This window comes from Ischnura elegans (assembly GCF_921293095.1).
Source record: "Ischnura elegans chromosome 13 unlocalized genomic scaffold, ioIscEleg1.1 SUPER_13_unloc_3, whole genome shotgun sequence".
Taxonomy (NCBI): domain Eukaryota; kingdom Metazoa; phylum Arthropoda; class Insecta; order Odonata; family Coenagrionidae; genus Ischnura; species Ischnura elegans.
Genome location: NW_025791659.1, coordinates 5,856,142 through 5,870,122, shown reverse-complemented (window position 1 = coordinate 5,870,122; position 13,981 = coordinate 5,856,142). Strand labels below are relative to the sequence as shown.

Genomic DNA, 13,981 nt, shown 5'->3' with positions numbered 1-13,981 from the left:
CACAACAATATGCCCGAAAATTATGGGACATCTTTTCTTTGTTTCATAGTTAGTTCCCATTATGCCAACAGAGTGGAAGATTGGCACTGAGCCATCATCTACGTCATCTCAGAGAACTAGACGAAGGAATCACCCCCCGCGATCATAATAAGTAATTTTAAAGGTATGACAAAGTTCTGGATAGATTTACATCAAGCAATTTGTACTACACTGAAGAAAGAAATCCTAACTATACAAACATGCGAAGTATACCCGACGATAAGAAAAGAACTGTTAGCACCAGCGGTATTAGTAGAACTTTATAGTCTTGAAAAAGGAAGTGATCCAGGAACAGGTGAACTAGCTCTGAGGGTAAGATTTGAGGCAAGAATAGTAGTTGATAGTACTATAGAAAATGCCCCTATTATTGTCAGAACATTAGCTGCTGAGGTTGCAAGAGTAGTGAACAAGAATACCTGGGAAAAGAATGTATCTCCGGCTGAATTTCTTTCTGCAGAGCCTGATGGATTTAGACCCGAATTAGATGCATATTTGGTGTGGATGGTTGATTGGAGTCATCAGCTTCATTTAGGTAAATCAGTATGGGAAGAGGGGAAAATTAAGCCACATAAAATAGAAGTGGGAGAAATGCATGTTGGAAAATAATTTTGCGATTTCAGAGTTACAGAGAAAAGTAGCGAATATTATTCGTATCGGAATCATTAAAGAAATAGACTATGAAAAAGTAAGAGCGAGAGTAAAAATAGGTGAACTTTTAACAGATTTTCTTCCATGGATAACTTCTAGAGCAGGAGAGGAAAGAAGTTGGCTACCACCAAGCCACTTATGTAGGGTTGACTGAGAAATGCATTTAGGGGCCTTTTGTTATGTAGGGACGGATATGTAGGGTCAACTAAGAATACGGCCCTTAAGGTCAATGCGTTGCTATGGCACATGGACCTATAATTGCACTTGGAATATACATGCGCATATACATGCGTGGACAGTGTCTGCACGTGAATCGGCCTTGAAACATAATCCAAAAATCGATTCTTCCTTTGATCTGTCAATCGTAGATCTACAATCAAGCTTGAGAGATTTTTAAGGTTTCATGGCGAAATTCACAGCTATTTCCAACGGAAAAACTAAATTCACGGCTTATTCACAGTTTTAAGTTTTTCACGGTTGAGTGGGAACCCTTTCCTCATCTTTGGAGTGATTGCCAAAAATAATCATGCGTGACGATCATTTCCAAGTGATCACTCAAAAATTACGAACAAAAATAATCGTCATACTCATCGACCCGCGGAAGCCTGCATAGAGAAAAAAAATAATCGTTTGATTCATGCTTTGAACCAGGAGTCTCCAATTTCCTAGGCCACGAGGGCCACATTTCTAGTTCCAAATCGACCCGTTGGCCGAATAGTAAATTTGCCGATGACACAGGTATTTGTTACCAACATCTATTGAAGTATCGGGCGGCATATTTCTTATTCACAAACCGTTGAAGGAGACTTTGACGTGCAGTACACCGCTGCTATATTCCTAGCGGTGTCTCACAGAGTTAAACAAGCGAGAATCGCACGCTACTTGAAACGAGTGCGCGGGCCAGATGAAAGCCCTCCGCGGGCTGTATTTTGGGGACCCCTGCTTTAGACCACTGTGAGCCCGGCTCACCTTATTGGCTAGGGGGTTTCCTTCAACGTGTAGATCTCGTGTTTTTCCAACCTTTTTCAATTAACAGGGTTCCCATTCTAACTAAATAATAAAATTCACGGTTTTTTCCAGGTTTTCATGGTCTAAATTGCTTCAAATTCACGGTCAGTTGATAAGCCATTTTAGGAAGAAATATTGATCACATAAAAATCACAGGCCGCACGTTAACTAAAAATATAGCAAACGTGATAAATGCTGGGGATGCAAAATGCAGCAATGAAAGTGCTCTTATGACGTCGCCTATCGTTAGTAAAATTTAGGGCCGGCTAAAAGGTTGTGAGTGAGAAAATGGAGGGTGACAGGGAAGTGAAGAGGTGTCCGATTTCTCGCCAGGGTTAATGATCACTTTGGTTACCGGTCTTCCAATCACAGGCTTTAGGTCTGTGCCGTCATGACACACGGACCAATATTTGCGCTTCGAATACAGTGGAACCTCGTTAAAGCGAGTACAGGCTATAGCGACACTCCCGCTATTACGAGAGATAGCCGATGCACCGTCAATTGACCCTATAATAAGCGTGTTAAAAAATTCGTTTTTACGAGACCCTTTCGGCGTCGGCTCTCGCCATAGCGAGGGTTTCACCGCCGGAAGACTTTCATCAAGACTCCTTAACCTCTGTAACTGCTAGCGATCTGTTAGAAATGAAGTTAATGGAGTGCTCAGTCTCAAATTTATGTGGTAAACTGTCGTTCGATAAATATAATGATTGACGAAACAATGCTTTGCATGATTTTTATTCAGTGCGGCGCTTATAAATTGTTTGATAGTTAGTCGTTATTTGAGTAAGGAAATTTAGTGATGCAAAAAAACATCGCCTTTCGTCTGGATTTATGCTTACGTTTATCGGATAGATGTTTATCTGTCGCCGCACCACTCCTGTTCCTGTATATCTGTTCGCAACAGGTATACATATTGGCTGTTATTTGCTCCACCTCCGGTAAAGCGACAATTCGCTATAACGAGTGTTTATTAGTGCACCGTGGGTTGTCGTTATATCGAGGTTGCACTGTATATATGATGTGCAGATAAATGCATGGACAGTACGTATGAGTGACTGACCTATTTTTCTTTTGATCCGTCAATCGTTGATCTAAAATCAAGTTTGAGAGGTTTTTAAGGTTTTACGATGAAATTCACGGCTATTTCCAGGTTTTTTCACGGTAGATGAAATTCACGGCTTATTCATGGTTTAAAGGTTTTCACGGTTGAGTGGGAACCCTATCTTCATCATTGGAATGATTGCAAAAATCAATTTTGCACGACGATCATTTCCGAGTGATTGCTTGAGTTTTCACTCGGAAATGATGAAAAAAAAATTATGATGTGATTGAGGCTTAAGCCGACTGCAATTCCTGCTCACCTTATTGGCTGGGGGGTTCCTTTGACGTGTGGATCTGGTGGGGGGCTGAGGGGTGGGCGGAGGACTTCTCCTGATGGGGGATGTGTACCCCACCACCTTTGCCACTGCTCTCGCTATTGGGTCGTCTTCCTCCTCGGGCAGCTCCACCTGTGAGCAAAAGGAATTTTAAAAAAAGAGTAGACAGAGAGAGGGGTGGGTCAAAAAAAAGGGTGTCCAGCCAATCAAAGCAGGAAAATTCATTGTAAATTCCAGGTTTTCCAGGGGAAACTTTACAAAATTCCAGGTTAATATTATGTGATTACCACGACAGATAGGAATAGGGTAGTTTCCCACATCAATGAAAACGAAAGGCATTGATTGCGATTCGTTAACCACCATTAGTGTATTCATAATACACTGGAACTTGGTTATAACGGCATCAGCTGTGACGTCAACTCGGGTTTAACGTCGTATTTTATACAGACCAGCCAAAATTGAACATTTTAAGTTGTACGAAAACCAGTTTATATCGTCAACAAATATTGCGACGCTCGGGTATAGCATCAAATATTTTGCGATTCTTAGGTTGCAAAAGTGGTAGTGTGATTGTAATATGTCCCAAAGTTCATAGAAACCATGTGTAGAAACATCAAAAGCAAAAACAGGTCACAAGCTGGACGTCGAGCTGGTGACGGGGTGCAACTCTTTTGTTTAATTGGTGTCTGGAGGGAGCGGGGGCTGTCCCGCATACCTGGGTCTTATCCCTTCCCATTCTACAAGGTCACTGACACAGGCACACTGTATTGTATTGTTTGTTTCATTAGTTACGGTAGATCATCAGTCACATCACTACCTACCTCCGTGTGAGCATCGCGTATGTTGACGGTAGTTTTATACGTCGTTAGTTGTGTTTTGTTTGTGCAATGTCAAGTTGTGGTGTCACTCAGATTTAAGGCTGCTTTTTTTATAACGTCACTCGGATATAACATTAAAAATCTTCTGGTCCCTTTGATAACGTTATAACCAAGTTCCACTGTATACAAATTGTTTGGTTTGAGAAATCCCAGTTTAGACGAATGGCAAGGGTCAATTTTTATCCTCATTTAAAAAAAGGCCAGATTGGCGCCCATGCGATGCCACTCCACGTGGCGTCACAGGGACCTAGTTTCTATACTAGTAGATAGGAGTTTTACATCGTCTGAGATTACCAATGCATGCATGAGGCACAGAGCTCAGGGAAACATCTCTTGATAATCACCCATGAATATTACCTAAGTTCGGAAGGTTTCCCAGTGGTCTCTCAGACCGCACATCACCGGTTAAGGGTTAATGCTTAATTACGTTTTAAGGTTTACACGGTTGAGTGGGAGTGTAAAATTTTCTTTGCTACTGCAACCACCCTTTGACAGCTCTTGTGGCATTCAAAGGCCTCACCTCCTTGGACATTTCCTCCATCTTGGTGGCCTCCGCAGCCAGTGCCTCCCTCTCCGCCTCCTCCAGCTGTCGAGAGAACTCGCTGTTGACCAGCAGCACTTGGATGGGCCCCAGCATCGACTGCAGGTGCATCTGGAACTTCTTGCGAGGCATCTGAAAAGGAAGAAACTCATTCAACGATGGCACTTTACCCTTTCGCTACTGAAGACGAAAATACGCGGCAGGACGTTTCTCTCACCCCGAGAAATTGAACTACAGTGCAACCTCGATAAAACCTCGATTTTTCAATGTAGCACTCATTTTGCTGATTTTAAAGGTGAAAAGAGTTCAGGAAGGCGATCCTAGGAGAACTGCCGATTGTAATTGTAATTATGACGACTTTTCCACAGATTGCAATTACCCCGACTCCTATTATTTACTTTCCTCGTTAGCACGTTTTCCTGGTTGGTACGTTCATATTCTGTGGTCCTTTCAGAAGCGTACTATACAAGTTCTACTGTATTAGCAGTCAATCCAGTATAGGTCCAAATCCTTTACTATGGATGTCACGAAATCCCTTTTATAACAAATTAACCCTTGTCCCAAAGTTAATTTTTTCCAATATTTATAACAGTGCAACCTCGATAAAACAAGACCCCACGGTGCTCCAATAAACACTCGCTATAGCAAATTGTCGCTTTACCGGAGGTGGAGCAAATAATAGCCAAAATACCTGTTGCGAACAGTTATACAGGAACAGGAGTGGTGCGGCGACAGATAAATTTATATCCAATAAACGTAAGCATAAATCCAGACGAAAGGCGATGTTTTTTTTTGCATCACTAAATTTCCTTACTCAAACAACGACTAACTATTCAAACAATTTATAAGCGCGGCACCGAATAAAAATTATGCAAAGCATTGTTTTGTCAATCATTATGCCAATGCACAACCGATGAAGCCATTTTTCTATGCACTTAATTAGTGCATTTATGTAATCATTCTATTATTTTGTTATTTTCCACTGAAAATTCAAAAATTAACTTATAAAACTGTATCGCAGTTAGTTGATGCCTTAAATTTTTCCATTGGTGTATGTTTATTGTTCCTGTAAGTTAAGCGGTAGTTAACTGAAATAACGCATTGCATTTGTTTCTGCAGTCGAAAACGGTGGAAGGTTGTATAACGTTCCTCCCTTGGAAGACTTTTTCTATCATATATATCAATATTTTCACCAAAATGAACTACTTATCTATCAAACGACAGTTTACTACATGAAATTGAGACTGAGCACTCCATGTTAACTTCATTTCTAACAGATCGCAAGAAATTACAGAGATAAGGGACTCTTGGTGAAGGTTTTCCGATCTCTCCTGCGAAACTCTCACTATGGCGAGTGCCAACACCAAAAGGGCCTCGTAAAAACGAATTTTTTTACATGCTTATTATAGGGTCACTTGACGGTGCATCGGCTATTTCTCGTAATGGCGGGGGTCTCGCAATAGCCCGTACTCGCTTTAACGAGGTTCCAATGTACATTAGCTTGTGCTTGTGTAGGCTTTCGCGGTGTGGTGAGGATTCAGCAGACTGGTTTTGGGGAATACTACCGCGCAGATTCATCTCTGCAGACGACAATTTCGCCTGCATTGCATCAGGCTTCTTCAGGTCAATCAAGTGGAGATCCGTGGTATTGCCCGTCTTGTATACACCCCGTCAGAGGCCGATGTCTTCTCATTGGCTGGTTCAGGAGGCCCGGGTGGCTTCTCATTGGTCCACATCTCCCAGCTCTGTGCTGTCTCTCTGGGTTAACTCTTGAGGACTCTTCTCCATGTGTTAGGGAGACAACCACAATAGGGAGGACGGATGCCAGCCTAACACTCTTAAAACAACACAAACTCGGATTGCTTGAGTCTCTGGCTGCCAATTATGGACAACCTCCCAAGTTGATTTACTGCTGATTACATTCAGCTGGATTGGCATTCCTAGCTGCAGCATTTGCTGCCTTGCTACTAGGAGTATAATCAGGATCATCATCCTCACAGGAGTCTTCTCCCTCATCATCTTCCTCATCGAGGGCCTCACCAGTGAAATAAAGAACAGCATGAGGAACTATTCTTTCCCTAATGTAATGACCTATTTCAAAATCATTGGTGAGGAGGGCTTGAACATCTCTATCAATTTCTCCTTGATGATCTTCAGGAACGGTGGGGGGGGTTCAAAAAAATTGAAGAATGAATCATTTTGAACAGTTTTGGTAACAGTTCTTAGAGAGCCACGAGATTTATGCTTCTGTCACTTCTTCAGAGAAGAGACATCAAGAGTAAGCCCGGAGAGACAGGACAGAGCCAGGAGATGCGGACCAATGAAAAGCCACCCGGGCCTCCTGAACCAGCCAATGAGAAGACACCGGCCTCTGATGAGGTGTATAAGAGATGGGCGATACCACGGATCTCCACTTCATTGACCTGAAAAAGCCTGCTGCAATGTCGGCGAAACTGTCGTCCGCAGAGATGAATCTACGCGGTAGTAATCCCAAAAACCATTATTTCAGTTACATGTCGTATACTAATATCATTTTTCGTGAGTTTTAAGAAAATTTGTTGAAAAATTTCATTTCAATCCAGTCTTGATTTTTTGAAATTTTCGCTTCTGGGGGAGGGGGGGGGGGCAGCTGTCCCCTCCTGCTCCCCACTGGGTACGCTCATGAATACACGTACATTTCACTACAGTAAAAAAATCTTCCAGTTTGCTATGGATACCCAAATCACTCAAGTGAAATTAGACTTCTGCTGAGTGACACACCTTGAAAATGAAAGATAAGTCGTCCTCCGAAACGTAGGCCTATACAACTGAATAAACCTGACTGAAAACCCGAGAAGAATTTCCCAAAAATGTTATTGTTAATGTCATTAATAATATTATTATTATTATTTTTCCTCTTCTATTCTTGACCTTGTTTAATACATTTTGTGATATTTCTTGGAGTTTAGGTCAATGTAAAACAAGTTATAACCAACATTCCGATTTATTTAAAATCATCCTCAATATGTATAAAGTTAAGAGCCCTGAGGATGATTTTAAATAAATCGAAATGTTGGCTATAACTTGTTTTACATTGACCTAAACTCAAAGAAATATCATAAAATGTATTAACCCTTTCACTGCTGTGGACGTACTTTTTCTGCCTCCCTGCCATGCGGTCAGCACTTTCGTCGAAGCACTTCGAAGGGTCGCTAATCCGCGACCCTATCCTCGACCAGCTCACCCACGCAGGACCGTCTCCTCGACCCCACGAGCAGGCAGCCTACCTCCCGAAAAGTGACCGCACTGACTGCAATTTGAAAATCAATCACACAATACGATCATCAAAAACTTATTGTTTTCATCGCACTCCTGCCTATCATGCAATCAAGTACGTCTTTGAACCGTGTTTCTGCAATGAAAAATAACGATTTTGTTAACTTTGCAAAAATGACCATTTTTCCGGTTGTCCGCAGCCACGTTTTTAGCAAAGTTAACAAAATCGTTATTTTTCATCGTAGAAACACGGTTCAAAGACGTACTTCATTGCTTGATTGGTAGGAGTGCGATGAAAACAATAATTATTTGATGATCGGATTGATTGATAGAATTTCAAAATGAAGTCAGAGCGGTCACTTTTCGGGAGGTAGGCCCCCGCTGGAAGGGTCGAGGAGACGGTCTTGCGTGGGTGAGCTCGTCGAGGATAGGGTCGCGGATTAGCGACCCTTCAGAGGGTGTACCACACCAATCCTGGAGGTACCTGCTCCATGGGCCCACGAAACGCATTTTAACATTTTCGCCGCATGTAAGGAGAAGGTTTCCGGAGATTGAACAGCAGCGCAAGGGTTAAACAAGGCCATTAATAATATCGTCAAGTTAGCGAAAAGGCCAAACAACTTCAATAGGGAGGATGGATATAACCTCAGCCGCATATGGAGAGGGTTCTTAGCCCAATATAATGACCAACGGCTATCGCCTTCCGCAAAAATTCAAAATCGGGTCAACATTGGGTTAACAAAACCTATATAAGCTCGGGTATCCCTCCCATTATCTAGATAACGCTCCCAGTAGGAGGAGTGAAACGTTGAGTGTAAAAATGTTACCTATGCAGCAATTCCCGAAAACAACCACCCACATTAATGTCATTAATAAAAATTTTATTGGATTTAAATTTATTTTTGTCCATATTGAATAGATATTATATTGAATCAAGTTGAACGTGAACACAAGGTTAACCGTATACGGTCCAACGTTCCCATTTGGGAACAGACTTTTAAAAATTCATGAAAATTATATTTCCTATCTGTAATATTACTTTTACAGCCTTCACTACTTGCCAACAAAGACATGAGTGAATTTGTGGTCAACAAGGTCTTACCTTCCCATTGTTACTGTCTTGCTTGCCATTTGGTCCTTTAGCGCCATCTTTCCCATGATTCATCGCAGCCGTTGGTACCGTCAGGTTCGTTCCCTTGGGAGCCTGCACCGAGAGGAGGGTTTTGTCAGGGAAGAGGCCCATCAAATCGTCGTGGGTGACGTAGGCCAGAGGGTGGTTGGTGACCTCGTCTGTCACATTCTCAATGCTCTGCAAAGCCCACTGTTGTAAAAAAAAATAAACAATTTAGAGCACAACCACTCACTAAGATATAGTAGACTCTAGTTTTTACAAAGTTCACGGGACCAAAAAACCGGAGGAGATTACAGGCGCTCAGGAAGAGTAAATTAAAACTTCTCTCCTCCTTGCCGTTTCTTCAAAGATGCCGTGATTCTGACACTCTGCCACCTTGTGTCACAGTGAAACATCATTTAAAGACACCAGCAGCAATAAGAACATACACCACTGGGCTGCCTATATGACGGCGGCCAAAACACGGTATAATCACTTCGACCTGAAGACCCCTGCTGAAATGCAGGAGAAACTGTTGTCCTCAACGCAACCAAGACGCGGTGAAACCCGAAAAATGCAGCCTACAAAACCTGAGGTTTGTAATAATGAAGTTCGTACGAACATTTCTTTTAGGAATCATAGAAAAAGAAACCATGCATAATATACGCGATTGAATTATGCGCATGAAAACTATGAAAACAAGAAATTTCTCTTCAGTTTCTCAATAGAAGAATGCAGCATGATGCAATCGAGGGTTAATATCTTGCCGAATACACAAGTCCTCAGTATACAAACTAGATGCATACCGTGACCTTGTTCGAAAGTTGATAAACCTACAGTCCGGCCGCAGAGAGTTGTCCGATGACAGGCAGAATGGTCTAGTTTGGGGTAGGGTGCAAGGTTGCCAGGCAAGAAAGGGAAGCGCCCATGACACGTGTAAACAAAAGGGTTCCGTGAAGAAAGGAGCGGGAAGGGACGACGAACGTGAAGGACCCAAAGGAATAATCCCTTGTATTGCTGATTCGATGAAAGGCCTTGTTTTGGTGGTTCATATTAACCCCTTTTACTGCCAGCCCATTTCAGGTGGGATGTACGAAGACTGCCAAGGCTATTTTCTGGAATTAGCAACATTTCAGATTTAAACATTTTTCAGCAACTTAATTTTAATTAATGCGTCTAGATTTTTGTTCCCAATTCTTAAGATATACTTATATCTTATAACCATAGATAGATTATGGGGGTTTACATAAATTGCAGCCGTTGCTTAGGCCACAACCACGAAAAAAAGTGAAATAATTTGGGCCGATAATTCTCACCGAATCTAAGACGAACACGATTCTTAGTCTACCCTCCTTTTTTGAAACTCCACCAGGGGAAAAAATTTTTTCCTAATAACGATACGATTATAAAATGAATGCGGTAAAACGATCAATGCTTTATTTTTTTGCTAGGTTGCCTATGTCCCAGGAAACGCATGATTTTTGCGAGTAATTATGATATTCATTAAAGGTTTCAAACAATATTTTATATAATAACAGGAATAATAGTTCTTTATTAAGACACTTAGGTCATATTGTTGATTCGTCTCGTATCTAAAAACAAGAAGGTCGGTAAATGATAGCTCTGAATGATTCCGAAGAGCAACCTAAAATAACAGACAATGTGCAAAAATAATATTAAAATTGCTTGATTTACATGAATTATGAAAATTACATGAAATTTAAGCTAAAGTTTGGGTTATTCGTGTTTTCCGATATTTCGTGCCTTCTCTCCCCATCATAAGCCCAGGTACTCGGGAGTATGCTGTATTATGTTATTCCAGGCTGGAACAAATATTCATGAATAATTCACCCATAATTCAATATAATCCTATGTTCCACAGCATGCTCAGTCCAAGTTTTCCAGTCATTCGATTTCAGATGACGAAAAATTAAAACATCATCGCATGCAACTGCAGGGTGTTCACAGGAAAAGAAGGGTTTCAAAGAAGAGCTACTGACTTCAACACAGAATTCTGAGTGCAATTAGCCAAGGGAAAACAAAGTTTCATTGAATTCAATCCAATCCACGTCTCCAATGTATAATAGGGTGGTTCCCTAAAATTTTTACAGCATGACAATGCTCGACCCCACGTTGCAAAACCCGCTAAAACCTACCTGTAAACGCTCAAATGGGAAGTCATGATCCCCCCCGCTGTATAGGGTGGTTTCCCATTATTTGTTTATTGCCTAAATCGAAAGATTATTACTCCTGGAGTACATATTTCACGCTCTTCGATTTTTAAATTACGATATCCACTCTTTGCAATTAAATGAAAAGTAAAAATTTTCAAGCATGCAAAAGGAAACTTTACGACCTTAGGTAATTTTGATAGGTGATTATTAAGAGATGTTTCCCTGATCTCTGTGCCTCGTGTAATCACAGGAAAGGTAGTCTCACACGATGTAAAACTCCTGCCTACTCGTAAAGCATCTAGGTCCCTCTGACGTCACGAGTAGTGCCATCGCATGGCCGCTAGTCCATGCGATGGCACTACCATTCCATTCGTATAAAACGGGATTTCTAAAACCAAATAATTTGTATATTATGAATACACTACTGGTGGGTAACGAATCGCAATCAATGCCTTTTGCTTTCTTTGATATAGGAAACTACCCTGCTGAATACAGAGAGTAGATATTTGAAAATAGAATCGCTATAAAACCTTTCAATTCAGTACTTGCCATAAATTCATTTCTTCTTATTTTTGCTGTGTGTTCAAAAGAGTCTTCGAGGACATTGTTATCGCGTCGGAGTCATCGGACCCACCGCGCCATCTGAGGGTGGCTTAGGATAAAATGTTGCAAGGGACGTACTCTCTTGAATCAGCAAAGGCCGACCCAATGTCTGGAGGGGTGAATAGCACCGACTATCAGGGTATAAAAACCCGGCAAATCCCTCGGTTAGCCCCACTCAACCAGGGCCTTAGGGTCGACCAGATCGGTTCACCTGTGTTACAGCTACCAAGTGCAGACTGATGCCAACCTATGCTTTACACAGTGTTTTCTAACCCCGGATCAGCTCACCTCAGTCACCACTGCCCAGCGCAGACTGACGGCCGACCTGACCAACCCAGCCCTCAGGGCTAGCATTGTAAGTGTGCTGGAATCTTGTGTAACATTTCCTGTACTAACGATTATTGTTTCATTAAATCAATTGAAAATAACACTAACGGCTTCTTGCTCATTGAACCCTCCTATGTCCTGTTCGACACAAGTTCTGGTTAAATATCATATACAGTAGACTCGTTATTACTAAGTTCGCGGGACCGAAAAATCGGAGGATCATTTCTTTTCGGAATCATCGCAAAAAAACTTTGTCAAAATTTCTCGTCTCTTCAATATACAATACTTATAGTCGACTGCAGAAGAGCTTCAGTAATGTGTATAATATACGCAATTAAATTACGCGCAAATATAAAAAAAAAAAAGAACATTCGTTAGAAATTAATTGAGGGTTGATATCTTCGCGGATGCGTTCCAATACCTTCTCCGAAAGTTGATAAACCTTTCTAAGGCATTGAAATGTGCAATTATCCTGCAGAATGCAACACTGCATTACAACTATGTGTTAACTCACGATTGTGATGAGCAAATCTAGCAGCACGTGCCATGAAGCTAGAGCCAATAAAAAAAAAGCTGTCCACGGGAAGGAAGAACGGGTGAACCGCTGAACAGTCCCTGATCACACAATGGATTAAATGATACTTTGATCAGATTATGCCCGAAGTGCAAGTTCCTCTATGCCACATGTGACATTTATTTTATTATTCCACTTCTAACTTAACAAATAATTTTATTACACTATATAAACAAGTTTTATAATTTAAAACTCGGGAGCAAAAACACATCCGCACACCGTGACTCCACTCCCTCTTAGGGCCGTATCACACTAGCGACTGCGACTGGCCCGTCGACCAATCAGAGCGAGGCAGTCGACGCTGCGACTGCGACTCAGAAGATTAGCCGACCGGCTATTCTTCTGAGTCGCAGTCACAATCGCAGCCAATCAGAGAGCTCTATTTCAATCTCGCGCGCTTGCGACAGACATGTTTGTTTTGGTTACCGTAGCGAGGGAAGTTCAAGAAGGTTGTGAGATAACGCTGAGATAATTTCGGATTTTTTAAGTGAAGATGGAAGCCCAGCATATTGGATATTGGACCCCAGTACACAGGGGAGTAATAATGAAGTACATTTTAACATATTTTCGGAACAATTTCAACAATTACTGCTCTCTATCCATTCTTTGGGCTTTCGTAAACAAACAAGCCACAAGCGGAAACGTTCATACGTGTGCATGCGCGATCGTGGCGTCGGCCGCAATGTGTGATGGGGTGCAGTCGCAGCCGCAGCCGAAATCGCGGTCACAGCGGCGGTCGCAGTCGCTAGTGTGATACAGCCTTTACATTACAATCCCACTCCTCTCTTTGCTGTTCACAACAATCTCCGTCCACCATCACTTGCCTCATTGTTCCTCTCCCACCAATTGTCACATCAACATTCTCCGACTCATTTCAATTAAACCTCGAAATTAATTGCTACACGCACGATGTCGCACCAGCCAACTCCAAAGGCACCAAATTTGAAATTTTGGACACGCTGGAATTTTGCGAATGTTCGCATCTCTAAAAGTTCGTTAATCGAATTTTCGTACGAAGAGGACTTCATTTACGCTCGATTTACTAGCGGTAATGAGTGAGTTACCATGAATCCACAGGAATGAAGCGATGTTGCCTGCATACTGTATAATATCCTACTGAAGAAAGAACCACAATAGGGTGGTTTCCTATTATTTTATTGCCTTAATCGAAAGATTATTACTCCTGGAGTACGTATTTCACGCTTTTAGATTTTTTTAAACGATATCTATTTTCCGCGAATAAATGAAAAGTGAAAATTTTCAAGCACGAGAAAGCATGACGGCTAAGTATGAATGCCGGGAAAACTCTGTGTGACATCGCTCTGGTTCCCGATGCTGCAAGTGAGGTGACCTTGGGGCGAGGCTATGAGCGCTGATACGACGCAGGATGGTAGCAGGTAGCATAGTACCCTTCTAGCTGGTAGTACTTGGCTTAACACATTCGCGT

The 13,981-nt window shown here is 41.8% G+C and overlaps 1 protein-coding gene across 4 annotated transcripts in view; it reads right to left on the bottom strand.

Moving 5' to 3' along the window:
• LOC124172825 (transcription factor E2F5-like) overlaps positions 1-13,981 on the bottom strand; it is a 57,110-nt gene that overhangs the window by 25,069 nt on the left and 18,060 nt on the right. For all 4 annotated transcript variants that reach the window (XM_046552318.1, XM_046552317.1, XM_046552319.1 and 1 more), the window contains exons 4-6: positions 8,848-9,066; positions 4,470-4,622; positions 3,057-3,203 (exon numbers count right to left, since the gene is read on the bottom strand). In XM_046552318.1, the coding sequence (XP_046408274.1) occupies positions 3,057-3,203; positions 4,470-4,622; positions 8,848-9,066 (519 nt within the window). The remainder of the gene's footprint in view (positions 1-3,056; positions 3,204-4,469; positions 4,623-8,847; positions 9,067-13,981) is intronic.